Source organism: Salvelinus sp. IW2-2015, linkage group LG18 (genome assembly GCF_002910315.2).
Source record: "Salvelinus sp. IW2-2015 linkage group LG18, ASM291031v2, whole genome shotgun sequence".
NCBI lineage: Eukaryota > Metazoa > Chordata > Actinopteri > Salmoniformes > Salmonidae > Salvelinus > Salvelinus sp. IW2-2015.
In genome coordinates, this window is record NC_036858.1 from 12,144,168 (window position 1) to 12,165,560 (window position 21,393).

At 44.5% G+C, this 21,393-nt stretch overlaps 1 protein-coding gene across 7 annotated transcripts in view; it reads right to left on the reverse strand.

Moving 5' to 3' along the window:
- Window positions 1-6,573: 6,573 nt before the first annotated feature.
- Window positions 6,574-21,393, reverse strand: part of raraa (retinoic acid receptor, alpha a) — a 201,918-nt gene continuing 187,098 nt past the window's right edge. For 5 of the 7 annotated variants that reach the window (XM_070448323.1, XM_024007655.2, XM_070448322.1 and 2 more), the window contains 7 exons: window positions 20,787-20,928; window positions 17,442-17,558; window positions 14,539-14,699; window positions 12,691-12,867; window positions 12,057-12,261; window positions 10,647-10,805; window positions 6,574-8,903 (listed from right to left, as the gene is read on the reverse strand). In XM_070448323.1, coding sequence (XP_070304424.1) covers window positions 8,701-8,903; window positions 10,647-10,805; window positions 12,057-12,261; window positions 12,691-12,867; window positions 14,539-14,699; window positions 17,442-17,558; window positions 20,787-20,928 — 1,164 coding nt within the window. In that variant the 3' untranslated portion in view covers window positions 6,574-8,700. The remainder of the gene's footprint in view (window positions 8,904-10,646; window positions 10,806-12,056; window positions 12,262-12,690; window positions 12,868-14,538; window positions 14,700-17,441; window positions 17,559-20,786; window positions 20,929-21,393) is intronic. The other 2 variants (XM_070448325.1, XM_024007657.2) reach the window with 1 other exon arrangement.

The window sequence follows — 21,393 nt, forward strand, 5'->3', positions numbered from 1 at the left end:
TGATCTTTWTGGCCTTCCTGTGACATCGGGTGCTGTAGGTGTCCTGGAGGGCAGGTAGTTTGCCCCCRTTTATGTGCTGGACAGACCACACCACCCCTTGGAGAGCCCTGCGGTTGYGGGCGGTGCAGTTGCCATACCAGGYGGTGATACAGCCCGACAGGATGCTCTCAATTGTGCATCTGTAGAAGTTTGTGAGGGTTTTAGGGGCCAAGCCAAATTTCTTCAGACTTCTGAGGTTGAAGAGGCGCAACACCACACTGTCTGTGTGGGTGGAACATTTCAGTTTGTCAGTGATGTGTACGCCGATGAACTTGAAGCTTTCCACCTTCTCCACTGCGGTCCCGTCGGTGTGGATAGGGGGGTGCTCCCGCTGTTGTTTTCKKAAGTCCACGATCAGCTCCTTTGTTTTGTTGACGTTGAGGGAGACGTTATTTTCCTGGCACCACACTCCCAGGGCCCTCACCTCCTCCCTGTAGGCTGTCTCGCCATTGTTGGTAATCAGGCCTACTACTGTTGTGTCGTCTGCAAACTTGATGATTGAGTTGGAGGTGTGYGTGGCCACGCAGTCATGGGTGAACAGGGAGTACAGGAGGGGGTTGAGCACACACCCTTGTGGGGCCCATGTGTTGAGGATCAGCGAAGTGGAGGTGTTGTTTCTTACCTTCACCACCTGGGGGCGGCCTGTCAGGAAGTCCAGGACCGAGTTGAATAGGGCGGGGTTCAGACCCAGGGCCCCGAGCTTACTCMYGAGCTTGGAGGGTACTATGGTGTTGAATCAGAAATGTCCGGTGCAAGAGAGGCAGGTTGAGGATTTCAATGTTAGAGTAGTGCAGAAGTKTWSATATGCTGAGGCAGTGAAGAAAGTAGAGGAAGATGAGTCAAGGGGGAGGGATCCTGAGAGGAGTGTTATGAGTAGTAGATCTTCACCAGTACAGAGGGATAAGCCAACAAGTGATATACAGTGCCTTCGGAAAGTATTCAGAMCCATTGACTTTGTTCACATTTTGTTAGCCTACAGCCTTATTCTAACATTTATTAAATAAAAATCTACGCACAATCTACGCACAATACCCCATAATGACAAAGCAAAAACWGGTTTTTAGAAATKTTTGCAAAAAAAAMCTAACTCTAATACCTTATTTACATAAGTATTCAGACCCTTTGCTATGAGACTCGAAATTGAGCTCAGGTGCATCCTGTTTCCATTGATCATCCTTGAGATGTTTTTACAACTTGATTGGTGTCCACCTGTTGTAAATTCAATTGATTGGACCTGAGTTGGAAAGGCACACATCTGTCTATATAAGKTCTCAAAGTTGACAGTGCATGTCAAATCAAATCAAAGTTTGTCACGTGCGCCGAATACAACAGGTGTAGACCTTACAGTGAAATGCTTACTTACAAGCCCTTAACCAACAGCGCAGTTTARGTAAAAAATAGGTATTAGGTAAACAATAGATAAGTAAAGAAAAAAAAAGAAATGAGGCTATATACAGGTGTCAGAGCAAAGACCAAGCCATGAGGGTGAAGGAATTGGGCGGCAGGTAGTGGTTAGAGCGTTGGACAAGATCGAATCCCTGAGCTGACAAGGTAAACATCTGTCGTTCTGCCCCTGAACAAGGCAGTTAACCCACTAGGCCGTCATTGAAAATAAGAATTTGTTCTTAACTGACTTGCCTAGTTAAATAAGGGTAAAACATTTTTTTTCTTTTTTCGAAGTGCTCTGAGACAGGATTGTGTCGAGGCACAGATCTGGGGAAGGGTACCAAAAAATGTCTGCTGCACTGAAAGTCCCCAAGAACACAGTGGCCTCCATCATTCTTAAATGGAATTCGTTTTGAACCACCAAGACTTCCTTGAGCTGGCTGCCCGGACAAAATGAGCAGTTGGGGAAGAAGGGTCTTGGTCAGAGAGGTGACCAAGAACTTGATGGTCACTCTGACAGAGCTCTAGAKTTCCTCTGTGGAGATGGGAGAAACTTCCAGAAGGACAACCATCTCTGCAGCACTCCACCAATCAGACCTTTATGGTAGTGGCCAGACGGAAGACATTCCTCAGTAAAAGGCACATGACAGACCCCTTGGAGTTTGCCAAAAGGCACCTAAAGACTCTCAGACCATGAGAAACAAGATTCTCTGGTTGGATAAAACCAAGATTGAAMTCTTTGGCTTGAATGCCAAGCGTCACATCTGGAGGAAACCTGGCACCATCCCTATGGTGAAGCATGGTGTTGCCAGCATCATGCTCTGAGGATGTTTTTCAGCGGCAGGGACTGAGAGACTAGTCAGGATTGAGGCAAAGATGAACAGAGTCAAGTACGGAGAGATCCTTGATGAAAACCTACTCCAGAGATCTCCGGACCTCAGACTGGGGTGAAGGTTCAYCTTCCAACAGGACAACGACCGTAAGCCCATTGTCTCTCMTCAGGCCGGTGGTAGCTGGTCCCCTGCAGGACGGTGAGGTGCCGGAGGTCCCTCCTCCCCCTCTGGACATCGAGGGGTCCCCGGCGTATACGATACGGGCTATTCTGGACTCGAGACGCCGGGTGAGGGGCCTGCAGTACCTCGTGGACTGGGAGGGGTACGGTCCGGAGGAGAGGTGCTGGGTACCGGTGGGGGACATTTTGGATCCGTCAATGTTGAGGGATTTCCATCGCCTCCATCCGGATCGCCCTGCGCCTCGTCCTAAGGGGTCGACATCGAGGCCGGTGTCGGCGCGCTGCGGGAGCCACGCGTCAGAGGGGGGGTACTGTCACGACTCCGACCGAAGGTGACTCCCCTTCCCGTTCGGGTGGCGCTCGGCGGTCGTCGTCGCCGGCCTACTAGCTGCCACTGACTCTTTTTCCTCCCCCTCCTTATGTGTTTATTTGTTACACCTGTGTTGAGGTGATTATAATTAGTTGGGCTTTATTAGTCAGCCAGCCCGTACGTTTCTTTGTGCGGGATTGATCAGTTGTACCTTGGTATCGGGAGTAGACAAACGTATTGTTTATTTCGTTCGTAGTGTGTATTTGGACTGTTTTTTTGTCCCCCGTGTATGGGGCATTTGTTTGTACACCCAGTGTTTTCGTGGGGACATTGTTTACCGTGTGTGCATTAAAAGCACTATATTGAACTCTCTGTTGTTCCTGCGCCTGACTTCACACCCCCGACACCCAGAGCGTTACACCCATAGCCCAGACAACACAGGAATAGCTGTGTAGCAACTCTCCCCATCCAACCTGRCAGAGCTTGAGAGAATCTGCAGAGATGAATGGGAGAAACTCCCCAAATACAGGTGTGCCAAGCTTGTAGCACCATACCCAAGAAGACTCAAAGCTGTAATCGCTGCCAAAGGTGCTTCAACAAAGTACYGAGTAAAGGTTCTGAAGTTTTTTATTTTGAAWAAATTAGCAAAAATGTCTAAATCTGTTTTTGCTTTGTCATTATGGKGTATTGTGTGTAGATTGATGAGGAAAAAATACAATTTAATAAATGTTAGAATATGTGAAAAAATATGTGGAAAAAGTCAAGAGGTCTGAATACTTTCCGAAGGCACTGTMTGTTTCAGTAAGATTGTATTTTTAGCATTAATAAGTAAGTCGCAGAGAATTGAGGTTGTGGTGGCAGCTGCAGAGAGGTATTTGGGTGTGCGAGACTTGATGTCAGAAGAGTTACAGGGCGTGTTAAGTGGTGGTGTCCCATAATTTCAGGCTGGTGGCCTGAAGTAGGACTAAATAGATGTAAATCATTTAAATAGGAGTAGGGTGGTTTTATTTATTTATAAAAAAAATCTGAATATAATTTAGTGAGTGTAGTGTTAGATKGTRGGGTATTTTCTTTTTAGCACAGTATAAGGGAGTTATACTTCAGTCTAGTAGGTGGCGGTAATGCAACATTTATTGGATGCCAACCGCCGTTAAACCTCAGTGAAGAAGTATAGGCTTACCTTGGCGTGACGTTCTGATAACTGTGTAAATCTCTCTAGGACAAGGTGACTTTTATCAATATATTTGTCTGTATTTACCCCCCAAATATGAAATGCTAATTAACTGCTAATGTGGCTATCATAAAGAACTACAAATGCCATGRTTATCTGGACTAGACTGCCGAATCGAGGCAAAGGTAAGAATCTCTGGATTAACTATCTAATGTTAGTTAAATGTAGTAATTAATAAATTGGCTACATTTCTTTAAATGGACAATTCTGTGAAATGTCTTGTGCAAGTTTTAAATGGACACAATACCTGTTAGCAAAGGTGTCAGCTAGAAATGACGTGATGGAGCTTGCAGGGAATTGTAGTTTTGCATGGTGTCTACTTTGATGCTAATTAGCATTTTCGAAACTGAGAGTAAGTAGAGCTGAATATATTGATAAGTCACCTTGTCCGAAAGAGATTTACATAACCTCAAACCACGGTAAGCCTACACAAAACACAGCCCTTATTTTAAGTGTTTCTAAAATCCCGTATGGGAAAAATGAATAGTGGAAAAACAATTGGAACCATTTCCCTGTTTGACTGCTAGGTTTGTTGGGTATTATGACACCTCCACGGTGGTGCTCTATGCCACAGATGTCTCAAGTTTTGATGGAGCGTGCAATTGACATGCTGACTGCAGCAATGTCCACTAGAGCTGTTGCCAGAGAATTGAATGTTAATTTCTCTACCATAAGCCGCCTCCAACGTCATTATAGAGAATTTGGCAGTACGTCCAACCAGCCTCACAACCGCAGACCACGTGTATGGCCTTGTGTGGGCGAGGGGTTAGCTGATGTCAACGTTGTGAACAGAGTGCCCCATGGTGGCGGTGGGGTTGTGGTATGGGCAGGCATAAGCTACGGACAATGAACACAATTGCATTTTATCAATGGCAATTTGAATGCACTGAGACACCGTGACGAGATTCTGAGGCCCATTGTTGTGYCATTCATCCGCCGCCATCACCTCATGTTTCAGCATGATAATGCATGGCCTCATGTCGCAAGGATCGGTACAAAATTCCTGGAAGCTGAAAATGTCCCAGTTCTTCCATGACCTGCATACTCACCAGACATGTCACCCATTGAGCATGTTAGGGTCGCTCTGGATCGACGTGTACGACAGCGTGTCCCAGTTTCCGCCAATATCCAGCAACTTCGCACAGCCATTGAAGAGGAGTGGGACAACATTCCACAGGCCACAATCAACAGCCTGAGCAACTTGAGGAAAATGTTAGCCACACCAGATGCTGACTGGTTTTTTGATCCATGCCCATATCTTTTTTWAAAAGGTATCTGTGACCAACGTATGAATATCTGTATGCATATCTGTATGCATGTATCTGTATCTGATGGGGCGGCAGGTAGCCTAGCGGTTAAAGCGTTGAGCCAGTAACCGAAAGGTTGCTGGATTGAATCCCCGAGCTGACAAGGTAAAAATCTGTCGTTCTACCCCTGAACAACGCAGTTAACCCACTGTTCCCCGGTAGGCCGTCATTGTAAATAAGAATTTTTCGTAACTGACTTGCCTAGTTAAATAAAAWTTTTATAAATGTGAAATCCATAGATTAGGGAATAATGAATGTATTTAAATGGACTGATTGCCTTATATGAACTGTAACTCAGTAAAATCTTTGTAATTGTTTCATATTTATTTTTGTTCAGTATAAATACACAGCTGGAACGCCGATTTAAGGTGTTTACAAGTCTTAATAATTCTAAAGATTGATTTTGACCTTACACAGATTGATACACAGAGTAAGGTATTTACATTACTATTGCATAATCTGCCTACTGCCATAGTCAGTTTAATAAAAAAATGATTACTGTGCATTTAAAACGTACTCTCTGCTTGTGCTTTTACCTGGTCAGAACTTAGAAACCAAACATAATAACATAACCGGTATTATTATAGTGTATAAATCCTTGTGAACCATRAGAGTGGAGTGGAAGGCTGATAATCCAAAATAAATTAGACACCTGTACACTGTTCCTAAAAAATGAGGAACACTATATCTTCTACCAATCAAATGATAAAGCCATTTGAGTAACTGCATCAAACATCTTTCTCGCTAATTTGAAAAGCTGTTCTTATCTCATGCAGTTACTAGAACTAGTACAATCACAAGCAGACGCAGTATGCTCTGTGTTAGTAGTTTACTGTCTGTGACGAGAGTGATATTAAACGTTCTATGCCAGATGACAAACCACTCTCAATGGCCTGCTTGCTACCAGTAAAACTCCGTAGCCTTCGTTAGTATTTGAGGGCCTAACGTTTGTATGGTTGTCCTTGTACTGTACTGCAGTCTGCAACAGCACATACCATACCATCCATTTATTACTGCGTACTTACATTATGCAAGACATTATGACTGTCCATAAATGGTAGCCGTTGTGTCCATCAATGTATTTCTTCTATCAGAAGAGGCCTACTCATCTATCACTGGGGTGTATATGACAGACATTTGTTTACACGCCAAGTAATGCTTCTCAAAGTACAAGGTGCAGAAGACTCCTCAAGTATAAGACAATAAAAAAATGAATTATAGTACACATCTTGATGTATTAACACAAATGTGTAATCAAACACTGCTACAGGCACACACAAACAAACACTATTCTGAAATGTTTTTATTTTAAGTTGCCTGATGAATTTTGAAAAAGATTGCAACATATTCCATACTTCTCAAATCGAGGGGTTTGTGTTGCTAATCCAGATTCGCTGGGGAGAGAGGCTTGTGCGCTGTTGTGGACAGGTGTTGTCCTAATTGAGGAAAAAAAAGCAGCTTTGACCGTACAAATAAATGAAAAAAATGAACACATTTATGATTCCAACAGAATCCATATTGACATCCTCTTCATAGCTCTTGTTGTTCAGACCAGTCTCTCTGCAAAGTACTGGCCTAGCAGAGATGAGTGATTGTAGAGTTGTAGAATTCAAGGGCTCAGTAGCATGCATATGTGTGTCAGTGTGTGTGATTGGCAGTAGGGTGCAGCACAGTGGAAACTCTTACAAAGAACAAGCAAAGCATATAGAATGATTCCTTCCTGAGACATCGATATGTGTTTGTGTACAGTGCTGAATGTTTGAGCGAGCTGCGTGTGAGAATCAAAAACTAGGCTCAGTGGTGATGTTGGGCTTCTATGAAGAATCACAGGTGGTATTGCTTTGAGGCAAAGTTCAAAGGTCCCGTTTCCCAAAACGGGGTCACATTCATTAGTGCACACTGCAAAACATTTTACAAGGGGGGGGGGGGGGGGGTAGACTCTCCCTGTGTCAATCACTTATTTTTTATATTTTTCATGCCTAATGAATACGACCCAGGTTGTTGGTGTATCCGTGAGAGCATAGTCAACAAGGCCAACTTCCTTCACCATCAATAGGGGACACTAGATCACTCAAGTTACCCTCCCCCACATACCATTTTTTAGATTCTTATAGGAATCACTTGTCTTGAAAATACAGTGTACTGTACTCCATCCTTCACATTGTAATCCATTTGGGAACCATGCTGTGTCTAGTCTCTGTGCCTAGCTGGATGAACCCAGCACCTGGCGCTCAACCCTCCAACTCCCCAAATCCACATCTTTCTTCAGCTACCAATCACCAAAAAGCCCCAATATGAGTGCTTTGGTTTTCTTTTTCGTATTCATGGGAATCTATGTTGTAATTTAATGGGTGAGAGTAAACTAAATTGTGGCTGCCGTTTTTAAGAACAATAGTGATTTCTATGGACATGTCCCTCCTTCAGGAAAATGTGCTTAAAATATATTTTTCTTCAAACAGAAACATACGAACAAAACACGTAAAAGGTATCCGTAGTTTTTTTTTTTTTTTAAGAAATGAATACAGCTTATATACATGAACTCAAAGGCTACTTAAAATACACCTTAACTTCATTCATTTGATTTCTTGAAGGACCTGTGACCATATCATACATCCAAGCTCATACAATCATTTTTTCCAATTCTCTTTGMAGCAGAAAAGAAAAAGGAGAGAAAAAGCAAACCCAACCTGGAATATTTTGATATTTATCGCAACTCTATTCTGTGCACATTTGCGTGTGTATGTCTTTAAATTGAAAAAGTAAATTTTAACTTCTTTACTTTTGTTAATTAAAACATCATCAGTATGTGATAAAACAATGGAACAATTAAAACACACAAAAAAGTTGTTTTTCTTCTCAACCTGTTATTCCATCAAGAAGAATTCAATCACAACAGTTTCTTACTTTTCTATATATATATTTTGTACGAAATCTGTTTTTCAAAGATGGAAAAGGAGAACGACCCAGTCTTTTTATGTGGGGTCTTCTTCGACAAGTCCATGCCTGCAGTCCGCCTTGGAGAAACGAGAAAAGTGTCTGGTGTTAGTCTGTCTGCTTGTCCTGTCCGTTTGTCTGTCTGTCTCCCCCTTTCCCGCCAGCCCCTCTGAGTGGACCAGTGTCCACAGCTCTGACTGCTCCTTTCGATTCCTTCCCTCAGTCTTTCAGGTGGAGAGAGAGAGAGAGAGGGAAGGGTGAGGTGAGCGACAGAGGAGATATCAGCAGTGTTCCAGAAAACGGAGAAATCACACCACCGCCCGTCCGCCATTTTCCAGACAGTGTCTTTGAGGGGGTGGAGCAGGAGAGGGTGTATCGCACATAGGGAGGAACACTCAAGAACACGCCAGTCTCTGTGTCCATTGAGGATGCCCCAACCACAGGGAGAAAGAGGGGGATGAGAGAAAAAGAGGGCGGCTTGCTACGGTGACTGCGTGGTGGGGCTGGGGCTGCTTTGGGCGGAACTTGGGGATAGGCTGGGGCTGCAGCTGCCTGGGAGGGCCCCACTGGTCCGGGAGCCTGTGGCCCCACTCTCCAGACCCTCAGAATTCTCCAGCATCTCCTGGATGAGAGGGGGCATGGAGCCCGGGATCTCCATCTTCAGGGTGATGACACGCTCGGCTCCTGAGGAGGGGAGGACCAAGATATGGTGTTAGTCTGTCCTCAGTTGTGGACATTCAACCCCTTTATATGAATGAGTCACATTTGACTTGGATCTACATTACAAATGTATACCGTTACAATTGAGTTTAAACCTTTATGGACGTTGCAAAGTAAGTACCTTAAACGGTGCACTATGCAGAAATTGCGCCGCCATTTCCTGGTTGCTAAAATTTAAATAGTTTGCCTAATTTCAGTTTGTGACAAAACAAGCAAGTATAGTGTAGAGAATCATTGTACCATCTAAACCGCTGTGAAATATATTTTCCATAACCAAAAATATTGTATTCTCAGCTGGTTTACAAAACAAAGTAAAAGACGCAAAAACAAAACTTAAGAATGGGAAGCATATAATAGCACACATAGAACAGATCTATGCTTCTTAGACTTGCTTTCAATAAAAATTACAGATCTATAAATCCCATTTCTATGTTAATTTGGTCAAGTCGCCCAAAAAGTTGAATATTGCAGCTTTAACTACTATATATAGTAGACCATTAGAATACAAGGCTAATTGAAACAGAAGTACAGTATATGGCTAATCCACAGCTGTGTGTATTTTATTTGTGTATTCTTTATTTAACGTTTAAACAGTGGGGTCATCATTGAAACCAGGGTCTCATTCTCAAGGGAGCCCTGTGAACATTAACACATAATTCAATACAACATAAAGCAAAATAGCAACATCAATACAACAAGATTAATCAAAACAAAACAACTACTACCGTATCTCCCTCAAAATGGATCTAAACTGTCCAAGGGAGACAAGCGAGTCCAGCTTCAATGCTGCCTGAAGGCTATTCCACAAGATAGACATAAAAATTAAAAGCATTTTTCCCCAGCTCAGTGGAGACCCGCGGTACCTCCAGAACCAGCCAGTCCAGAGAACGGGTCTGAAAATTGCTGGACTTCCAATTAATACGTGAGCTGAGTAAGTGGGGGAGTCTCTGAAGAAACACTTCATATACAAAGTGGGCCCTTCTGGTAGTCAGAGGCTCCCAGCCAACAGAACTATACAAAATGCAGTGATGTGTAAGAAAATTGTCCCCAGTGATAAAACAGAGTTGAGTGATAGACAGTCTGAAGGTTTTAAAACAGAGGCTGCCGCATGCATGTAGATTATATCACCATAATAAAGTGCTGGGAGAAGCGTTCTTTGAACAATCTTCCTTCTACTTTTCAAAGTGAAGCAGGATTTATTTCTATAAAAGAAACCCATCTTAATTCTCAACTTTTTTGTCCTTTTTTCAATGTGTGTTTTAAAAGAGAGTATCATCACGTGCAAATAGGCAGGTCCTCAGGGTCAATATTACAAGACCTAGAGAACATCAATTTGGTTGTTATAGGCATTAGGCACTAGTTTAAAGATCAGAAAGTGATTTTTGAATTGAGTCAAAAACATGTTGAAGGTCATGAAAGGTCTGCTGTACTGAGGGGGCACAGGAGTAAATAACAGTAATAACTGTACCATCCGCATAGAGAGGAATGCTACAGGTTTCATATAAATAGTGAAGAAAACAGGGGCCCCAAAAATCGACCCTTGCTGCACACCTTTCGTAATACTGAGGAAACTACATTTGTGTCCTGTCCGTTATCGATAATTCTTGAACCAATCGCAAGATGCCGGATCTAGGCCTATTTCAAACAACCTTTGAACGAGAAAGAAATGGTCAACGGTGTAGACGGATGTCTCGGACTGCCTATCACCTTTGGCACTGATGCTCCTCAGGTCGGTGATCTTCATCAGCATCTTGGGAAACATGTGTGGTTTGTGAGGCCTCCTCTTCCTCACGTAGATCTTCAAAGCCTCCAGTAGGGGCTCCTGTAGTACGTCCACCTTGTCTGCCTGTTCCAGGTCCTGCCGATCTACACACAGCCACAAACACAATACAGGGGTGTGTTCAGTGAGTTGAAATGCAATAAATAGAGCTCATGCTAAACTGTATTCTACATGACAGGCCATCATATTTGCACCACATTAGCTACATTATCTRAACGTTCTTTAACGCTGCAGTGAGTGCGCACCCTCCTGAACGTTCTCCAGGTGGGTCAACGCTGAGAATTTCTAAGTACACATTGTTATATGTTTACTATTAATCAGTAGATGGTGCTCAAGACACAGCACTAGTCTACATTTCTATACTGACCAAAAATGTCAAAGATTTTACTTTAGTTATAGTTCATATGAGGAAATCAGTCAATTGAAATCAATTAGGCCCTCATCTATGGATTTCACATGATTGGGAATACAGATATGCATATCTATTTTATGTGCATTCAAATTGCCATCGATAAAATGCAATTGTGCTCGTTGTCCATGGTTTATGCCTGCCTATATCATGCCTGCCCACCATGGGGCACTTCTGTTCACAACGTTAACATCAGCAAACCGCTCGCCCTCAGAACGCCATACAAGTGGTCTGCGGTTGTGAGGCTGGTTGGACGTACTGCCAAATTCTCTAAAACGTCGTTGGAGGCGGATTATGGTAGAGAAATTAACATTAAATAATMTGGCAACAGCTATGGTGGACATTCTTGCAGTCAGCATGCCAATTGCACGCTCCCTCAAAATTTGAGAGATCTGTGGCATTGTGTTGTGTGACAAAAAAGGCCTTTTATTGTCCCCAGCACAAGGTGCACCTGTGTAATGATCATGCCGTTTAATCAGCTTCTCAATATGCCACACCTATCAGGTGAATGAATTATCTTGGCAAAGGAGAAATGCTCACTAGCAGGGATATAAACAAATTTGTGCACAACATTTTTGATGAATAAGCTTTGTGTGTGTATGGAACATTTCTGGTATCTTTTATTTCAGCTCATGAAACATGAGACCAACCGTTTACATGTTGCGTTTATATTTTTGTTCAGTATAGTTTTGAGCCTGTCCAATATGTGAATGCTGGAATACGGTACAGTGACAGTTGCCTATAATGAGAAGTGATGTGACCAGCTCTATTTGTTTGAGACAGMGACACCTTCACAGCCACATGAAGACGAGGCAGATTAATCCCTACCCTACCCGGGCACAATGTCATTATCAACTTCAATCACTGAGTGTGTATGGGTGCGTCTGTATATGCAGTAGCATTGGTTAAATCCAAAMAGCCGCAGTACCTCCACACAGCAGACAGATGGCGCTGAGCAGCCCCGTCTCGGCGTCGTCCATCTCCAGGGGGAGGAGCTGGTTGGCGAAGGCGAACACCAGGTCGGTGAGCGGTCCGAAGCCGGCATTGTGCATCTGGGTCCGGTTTAGTGTCAGGCCGTCCGAGAACGTCATGGTGTCCTGCTCCGGTGTGTAGCGCGTGCAGATCCGCAGAATCTGAGGGAGCAGAGCGCAGGATTGGTTGAGCATGCCAGAAATAAAATACATAGGCCAATCATGCAATAGCACGGGGTATGAATCGATAAGTAGCTGTAGTACCTTCAATAATCCTATGAACAGATCTTATATAATATAGTGGTCACCACTCACTAATCCCAGGCCTGAAAAAACTAGACTGTGTGCAGGTTTTTACACCACCCCAGCACTCATACATCCGTTTCAACTGATCAAGTTCCTACTTATAAGGTGATTTGTTGGTGATATGGTGTTTTAGTGCTGGAACAAACGCCTGTACTCCCTCTCAGATGGACCAGGACCATGGTTGGTTAATCGACCAACTCTGATCATGAAGAGCGATCCGAGAGGGTGTGTTAGCATTTGTTCCAGACAACCATTAGTAGACCTAACCAAAAGCGATCCCCTTACCAGTATGTCCAGACAGGCGGCCTTGAGCAGGGTGATCTGGTCAGCGATGGTGAGCGTGGTGAAGCCGGGCAGCTGCTTGGCAAACTCCACCGTCTTGATGATACACTTGGTGGACAGCTCGCTGAATTTGTCCCACAGGTTCACGTCCAAAGCCACACGCCGCTCCGAGCTGTTACTCTGTGAAAGAGAGAGACTAGTAAGAGTTTGATGGCTAACCTGTTTTTATTGGATGAAGATGGTTTTACATTGAAGCAGTGGCGCAACTTTCACTGGGGACGGGGGGTCACATTCTGAGTAAATTAAGTAAATTAACTTCGATTGCTTTTGCCAGTTGATGTACAGAGAACGAGAGCTGGCCAAAATTGGCGTTTTTTTGTGCAATGTGAGTTTTTATTACAGTCAGTATAGCAATGTAATCTTATTGATTTGTCAGTTTCCCGAGATAATTCCTTACTTTTCACACTGACACAGTAATAAACAGCTCTACAGGCTTCACTGTCATGGTGCACCGTCAGTACACAACACTATGATCATCATGTCTTAGCAGGATCAGATGGTGACGGGTGTCCCAGCAGGGTCAGACAGCCAGGGAAGACCAGTCTACAGAGTTGTGGTGAATTTTGCAGTATATTAACAATATCAGTAATTGATACAAAGTTCCATCTTGAGTGAATGGGTAGACCTACAGTAGCTACAGGACAGCAGATTACAGCTACAGTCTGGAATCTGGGAATAATGGTCATTTCAATTATTGAACCATATAATGAATAAATAAATGTACACCGAGGTAATTCTTTGTCATGCCTCATTTTAGGAGGATCAGCTGGTGACGGATCTCAGCATGGTCAGGCAGCCAGGAAAGACCAGTTTGTGATGGAGCTCAGGTGAATTTTTGCAGATACACTTTATTTTCTCTGTGCAGCAAACACTGGACATGCCAGATGCCTCAAAAGATTTCAACTGTACTTTCATACTTACATGTACTTACATACATTTCATACTGAACAAAAATATAAACGCAACATGTAAAGTGTTTCATGAGCTGAAATAAAATATGTATAATGTATGTGTAGCTTTGCGCTTATTTTTTGTATTATTTTTAACCTTTATTCCCAAACCTAAAGATTGGGGGGAAAAAGTGTGTTGGAAGAGAGTTTAGTTATTGACTAGGCTGGTGGGGTCGGGCAWGTAGACGGATCGGGCTGGCTGGGTGGTCTGGCTGAAATTTGATAGAGGATTTCTTAATAAACACAATCAAAAGTCCTTGTACTTCATTTTTGAGTTGTTAAGTTGTTAATTTGTTAGGCTATTGGTTAAAGGTGCAACAATATTGATTATTGAATTAGCTTTGATCTYGTTCAGTCTTATCACTTAAACATATTTAACAATGATCTCTTAACTAGCTAGATACCTGGGACATTTTTGCTTATTTTTTTGTTCTAAATAAAGACGGCTAGAAGGKCCATGGGTCATATTGGATTGTGTAGAAATGCAGGAAATTAGCTTAGATGCCCCAATTTTTGGGGGGAGGGGGGGAGAGAGAATCCCCAGATCCTCCGCCAGATTATGCCACCCCACTTCTAAAAACAAAGTTGCGCCCCTGCATTCAAGACTCCACACAGACAACATGAATGACACAATAAATCAAATGAACGTACTCTGTGGCTATGAGAATCACAGGTAGCAGCACCAACAAGGTTCTGAAGCTATACTTAAACAACACTTTGAAGAATCATTCAGTTAAAATACCAACCACAACAGATGAGCGAATGCACTGTCCTGGTTWATCTGTGAGATTTTACATACAGAAACACACACACCTCTGTCTCTAAGTATTGTGGTGCTCACCGTAGTGTATTTGCCCAGCTGGCAGAGGGAAGGGAAGGTCTCCTTATGCGCCTTGCTGACCCTGTTGATCATCTGCTCCGTCTCAGTGCTCAGCACGTAGCTCTCAGTACACTCCGGCTTCTTCTCATCCTTCTTCTTCTTGTTCCGGTCGTTCCTCACCGCTGACGGGAGAGAAAAGGAAGAGAAGTAGAGTTTAGGAACAGGGAGGCCATTTAGCAGTGGAATGTCTAAAAGGTGTGTTAAAAAGGGGGCTTCTGAGGTAAATTTGGTATGTCTCGGTTTCAGTTGGTTGGTTTACAAACAGTCTAGGAAGGATACTGCATTTCCTGCCTAAACTAGAAAGTAATTGTGATATCAAAGACAGAAATAAAACCAAAATGAAATGGCAAGACCATCGGTGAAATTAAACTGCGGGTAAAGCACCCAGGATTTCACTTGTGTTGGGGGAACAAATTGTATTTGTATTTGAACAGTATTTAAATTGTGGCGGTATCTAGACCGAAACTAAGAGGGGATTGAGATATAAAATAGAGGTAGCAAAAGGACAAGAGCAGTAGGTGGTGTAGGTAGGCTAGCTAGCAGGACAGATACCCGATAGAAGAGGATGATTAAGTGGCAGTAGGAAAACAACAAGCTCCGAGGGCCTCTGTAGCTAAGAAGCCAGCAGAACACATTCCAGCTCTGATCCCATCCGGGAAGATAAACGACCATGAGAGGTTGGCCCAGGGGGGACAGAGATATTACTGAGGAAATAATCCAAAAGGAAAGCCTGAGAAATGCCATTCCCTGCGGCGCTCCGACCGCTGCTGCGAATGTAGCTACACTCACTCCCGAAATGACAAATACACCAGCCGCTGCTGTGTTTAGCATTGGAAAGCCATTAGGGTATATTCAGCTCTCCCCCTCCCTCCCCTCACCCACCCTGGGGTGTATAGGTCTGACGAGGGGAGGCTGGTTAGGTGATAAATAGCGTTGGCGGATAAGGTCGTTCATAATGCTGACACATTGCTACTGCTTTCATTAGAGGCCCTGGCTAATCTAATAACATAATATGACAAATATCCAGGCGGTAATGGTTTTAAGGGCTCGACTGAGCCCCCGCTCCCACTAGCTGCACAACCCCCTCTAGCATTCGCTCTCATGCACTCTTTCTATCTCCATCACTGTTGCGCATTCCTCTCTTCTCCCTCTCTTTAATCCTCAATAGCTAGCTTATTTCCCTCTTTGTCGCTCCAAGCTTCACTTGTCCTCTGATAGGTCTTCCCTGGGTTTGTTGTTTTCCTCTTCTCCCCCTTTCCCCAGACCACAGCTCGAGTCCCAGCGCAGACCCAGTGGTCCCAGACCTCGACCCAGAGGTTACCCTTAGGCACAGATCCTGGATCAGTTCCCCTGTCCAAATCCTAACCATTATAGGGGTACACAAAACTCATCACAGGTTACTGTCTGTCTAGGGCCAGAAAGGGATGCACCGTACAGGGACAACATTCATTAAATCAGTCCACAGACAGGGCTCTCTCCCTGGGATAACTTCCGGTGAGACGGGGGGGATCCAGGTCTGATACTCACACACTATACAACAGCAGATCATGCATTTGCTAGGTAAGCGCACCCTCACATCACTCAGACCCAAGGGACTTCAGATGAAAATGTGACTTTTGGAAAAATTTGGCACAATTACAGAGATATTGATTAATGTGCGTCACTAACAAATAAAAAGCAAGCAAGTAAAGTAAAGCACTTTCTTACATCTATACATTGCCAACAGCTATTTCTCCTTGCCACAAAGTCCATCCACCTTTAAAGGAGATGACAGGTGAGGAGAGCTGAGAATGATGTGTGTGTGTGTGTGTGTGTGTGTGTGTGTGTGTGTGTGTGTGTGTACGTGTACGTGTGTGTCTCGGGCCCTACCCCGTTCTCCCGTACCTGTCAAAGCGACTTAGCGCCCCCCTCAGCCGCCATTGCGGCGCCCGTTGGAGACGTTAAATGAATTCCCTAAATAAAAGTGGAGCATCCTTAACGCAGAGACATTACCCGTGCTGACAAATTGRCACCGCAATCAWAAGCYGCACAACACAATTKAAYGCAGTCATTAAAGAACYATTAGCCGGGACTCGCGATCAGTCACGGAGAATTGCTGTGTGCAATAACTGGAGGGCGATCCATAGCAGGGCTAGCGAGGGGGAGAAGAAATACAGCCCACAGCATTATATTTTGTGTGTGTGTGTGTGTGTGTAAATCATGGGAATGTGTCTACATGAATGCTTTGTTTGAATATGAATGTGTTTGAGCTATGAAGGATTCTTTCTAGCATTCTTAAAATGGTACGACCGTGTGGAATTGGGTTTCCCACTGATATGCAACACATTCTAGCAGTCTATTCATTGTAGCGTACAGTATTGTATTGGGTATGCTAGAAGCAATACACATACTTCCATCAATCAATCACTTGTACTCATAGTGGATTTCATAATATAAAAGGCTACGTTTGACAATGTGTCTGCGTGCGTGTGTATGAATGTGTGGGTGCGTGCACATGTGTGTGTGTCTGTGTGTATGAGAAAGAGAAAGAGGGCCAGCTAGCTGACAGACAGGGATAATTTGAAGGAGGAAAATTAAACCCATGACAGGTCGTCCATCACACAGATTAAATTCAATGGAAAGATAAAAATGTCAATGTTCCCCTGCTTCTCCTGCCTGCCTCTCTCTCACTGCTCTGTTTTGGCCAGACAATGATGAAACTTATTCTCCCTCTATCCTCTCCTAYCCTCCTCCTCCTCCTCCGTTCATACATGCTGGAGATGCTAGGGCACTGCACGGGAGATGAAAACAGGTGATGAGGGATGGATGGAGGGAAAGAGGGGACGGAGGAATGGGGTTGGGAAGGAGGGGGGGTGACTGCTTACCCGGGGGAGCTGCCCTGTCCGCCCCTGGCGCCCCAGTCTGTCCCCTCCCGGTCTCCAAGGGTGGGGGCGGCGGCTGGGGGCCCAACGCCATCCCGCCTTTGGAGCTGGAGCGAGGAGCTGAGGCGACAAGGAGGGGCACAGTTTTACCCCCTCGACAGGGCACACACTAACACAGGGCTCCCCCGTAGTACAGTACAGCCACACACATACCCTACCGCAGTAATTACAGCGGAGAACGTTTACGCATGTACAATGAAATGGACCGTCCTATAATCTGAACGTTAATAACCAAATTCAAAACACACACAAAAAAACTATAACTTGAATAGGCATATTCTCTGTCGTACACAGAATGTATTCTGAACACACGGTCACCAGAAGACATCATACAAACCAAATTCAAAACCACACAACTTCATGACATGGATCAAGTCTACATTCTACACGCATACAGTAGTCACCAGCAGAGTTTTAACGGCACGCCTAAGGAAACAAACATAGTCAACATTGATATTGTAAAAGAGCATTTCCCCCAAAAACTCCAGGCCAGCCCTGCCTTTCCTCGACATCACTGAATCCTCTCTCAGGCTGTCCCTGGTAACCCCCATCTCTCCCCACCTTCTCTTTCACTCCCTCTTCCCCTCTCTGCCTCGGCATGGTCACCTGGCACTGGTCCTGACGGTGTTGGAGCTGTCGAACAGACGCAAGGTCACCGAGACGTCCCCTAGCAGAGCGGCCGGCACTCCCAGCCTCCTCGGTAGCTCCCCGCAGGCCCCCAGATGGCCAGCCCCCCCCCCCCTGACGGAGCCCCGCAACACAACCAAAGTCATCGGCCAGGACACAGGGACACACGGAGAAAGACATCTCAACACTACACCCTCACATAACCCAATCAGTACACACACACACTCTTATACACATCTAGATGTGTATAAGAGACAGGTACACACACACACAGAATAAATAGAGGGAGTATGGGAGAGTAAAGGCGTCCGTCCGCATGCTTCCCAGACGAAACAGTTCGGAAGAGTTTGTGCATATATTATGACGACATTTTTGTTCATTTTGGACTCTGGTGAGGTTTTTAAAATCGGCTGTTCAGGAACCCAACATTTTTTCTCGAGGAAAGCCGAAGTCCGGAGCCAAAGTCTATACCCGTTAGTCGGTGATTGGTCAACAGTAGGGATTTTTCAATAAAGTCTGTTGTCATTCAATGAGAGACGAAATACTGCACCAAACATCTTAGTTAGCTGTAAAATTGCGTGACTAAGATCTCCTCTGCAAAAACTTTCAAATTGATGAAAGATTTCTTGAGTTATCTCAGATTAATTCTGACTATTGTGAGGAAGTGTATACTGGCTACTGTGTCTCAAAATGGACAATATGTACAGTATTGTCGCTTTTTTCTTGTTTTTCAAGCGAAGGCTGAAGGGAGCATGCAAGCACACTCTTTCGGTTCACCTAGCTGAGTTCAGCATGCTGACGCCTTAAGAGTGAACCTATATGGCTACTTTTAGAACTTGAGATAGAAGTTGGCCCTTAACCATTAGGGAGATGAACAGAAGAAACATCTCACCCTGTATCAGTTGTTAGGTTCCACTTCTACCTATCCTGTCTATTTACCTTCAGCCATGCAGTACCRACTTCAAGCCACAAGATGGCAGTGCCATTTCAAACTATCTCCTGTCTGTCCCTGTGGTGGGTGTTGCAGAGCCGGCCTGCTGTAATCCTCATAATCATGATTAATGGGCCCATTCAGAGGTAAGGAGCGCTGAGGATAACTTACTTTACAGTAGGCCTCAGACGGCCAGCCGCATGGGAAACTCACAGAGCGCTTACAGTACCATGAAGAGGGTAAATACCATAGTAGAGAGACGACAGAGAGAGGGAGGAGTGTGCCCGCCTGTGTGTGTGTGTGTGAGTCAGTATATTTACAATGCATACAGTGTGGACCTGTGTGTGTGTGTGTGTGCGCGTCTCACCTCCACCAATTAGCTAATCTGGTCTGACAGTGTGTGTGTGTATGTGTGTGTGTGTGAGGGGAGGGAGTGTGTTCACACAGCCCCAGGGATGCACTGATCAGAGGCGACGCCTGCTCATTCACTCTCCGCAGGTGCTAACATATTCTTCACAGAGGTCCACTAAGACTCACTATGCTTTGTATACTATACTATGTTTGCCAATGACCATCTGGATGATCCAGAGGAGGAATGGGAGAAGGTCATGTGGTCTGATGAGACAAAAATAGAGCTTTTTGGTCTAAACTCCACTCGCCGTGTTTGGAGGAAGAAGAAGGATGAGTACAACCCCAAGAACACCATCCCAACCATGAAGCATGGAGGTGGAAACATCATTCTTTGGGGATGCTTTTCTGCAAAGGGGACAGGACGACTGCACCGTATTGAGGGGAGGATGGATGGGGCCATGTATCGCGAGATCTTGGCCAACTACCTCCTTCCCTCAGTAAGAGCATTGAAGATGGGTCGTGGCTGGGTCTTCCAGCATGACAACGACCCGAAACACACAGCCAGGGCAACTAAGGAGTGGCTCCGTAAGAAGCATCTCAAGGTCCTGGAGTGGCCTAGACAGTCTCCAGACCTGAACCCAATATAAAATCTTTGGAGGGAGCTGAAAGTCCGTATTGCCCAGCGATAGCCCCGAAACCTGAAGGATCTGGAGAAAGTCTGTATGGAGGAGTGGGCCAAAATCCCTGCTGCAGTGTGTGCAAACCTGGTCAAGAACTACAGGAAACATATGATCTCTGTAATTGCAAACAAAGGTTTCTGTACCAAATATTAAGTTCTGCTTTTCTGATGTATCAAATACTTATGTCATACAATAAAATGCTAATTAATTACTTAAAAATCATACAATGTGATTTTCTGGATTTTTGTTTTAGATTCCGTCTCTCACAGTTGAAGTGTACCTATGATAAAAATTACAGACCTCTACATGCTTTGTAAGYAGGAAAACCTGCAAAATCGGCAGTGTATCAAATAYTTGTTCTCCCCACTGTATACRCGCACACACACACACACAGTTCTGAGGCTCTATGATAGAGAATGATGATTGTGATCAGAGTTTTTGTTGTGTAAAATAGGCTCGACTGGACAGTGTGGCGTACTTCAGTGATGCATGATATCCCATCAATCGGAACTCAATCAAATACCCAGACATTTCATCCCAGATGGCAGTCGAACGGAAATTAACTGATTGTCCTGATTGTCAGTGCATAGTTTGGATAACGACATGGCCTCTGTGGTTGACGTCCTGACCGGGAGGTGTAGCGTATAGTGTACTGAGGTTAGGGTTGGCAGGGTGGTGTAGTTTAGCAGTGCTACTCACACTCCTTGGACATGCCCACTTCCAGGCATTTCTGCAGCCGGCAGTACTGGCAGCGGTTCCTGGTGACCTTGTTGATGATGCAGTTCTTCTCCCGGTGACACGTGTACACCATGTTCTTCTGGATGCTCCTCCGAAAGAAGCCCTGGAGGACGGAGGAATGAAGACAGAGAGCGAGGAGAAGAGAGAGAGAGATATATTGTCAGTGAGCGTGAGGAGATTCAAGAACCTATAGACAGTCCCAGAGTGTTCCATAAGGTCCACAGTGCGTTACCTAAACACTACGCTCTTGAAAGTCGTAGCAATGAATAATCTGCAGGAGAAATATTAACTCCTGTTGCCATCTCATGAGATCACCCACGTACCTTGGTAATAGCCCATTAGGACATTGAGAGATGCTTTTAGGACTTTAAGTAAGTCAAAACGGTTCGGGGATATGAAACGCAGAGGCCAATGGGCCTCTAGCTATTTTCCATGACCTACTTTATATATTTAAAATGGCCCAGCAGAAAGAAATTCTGGGTCGGGGCCAACTGAAAATCATTACAGAGAGAGAACATGGGTTTAAAATGCTTTACAAGCACTCTCAGAACCAAAACAAAAAACCACT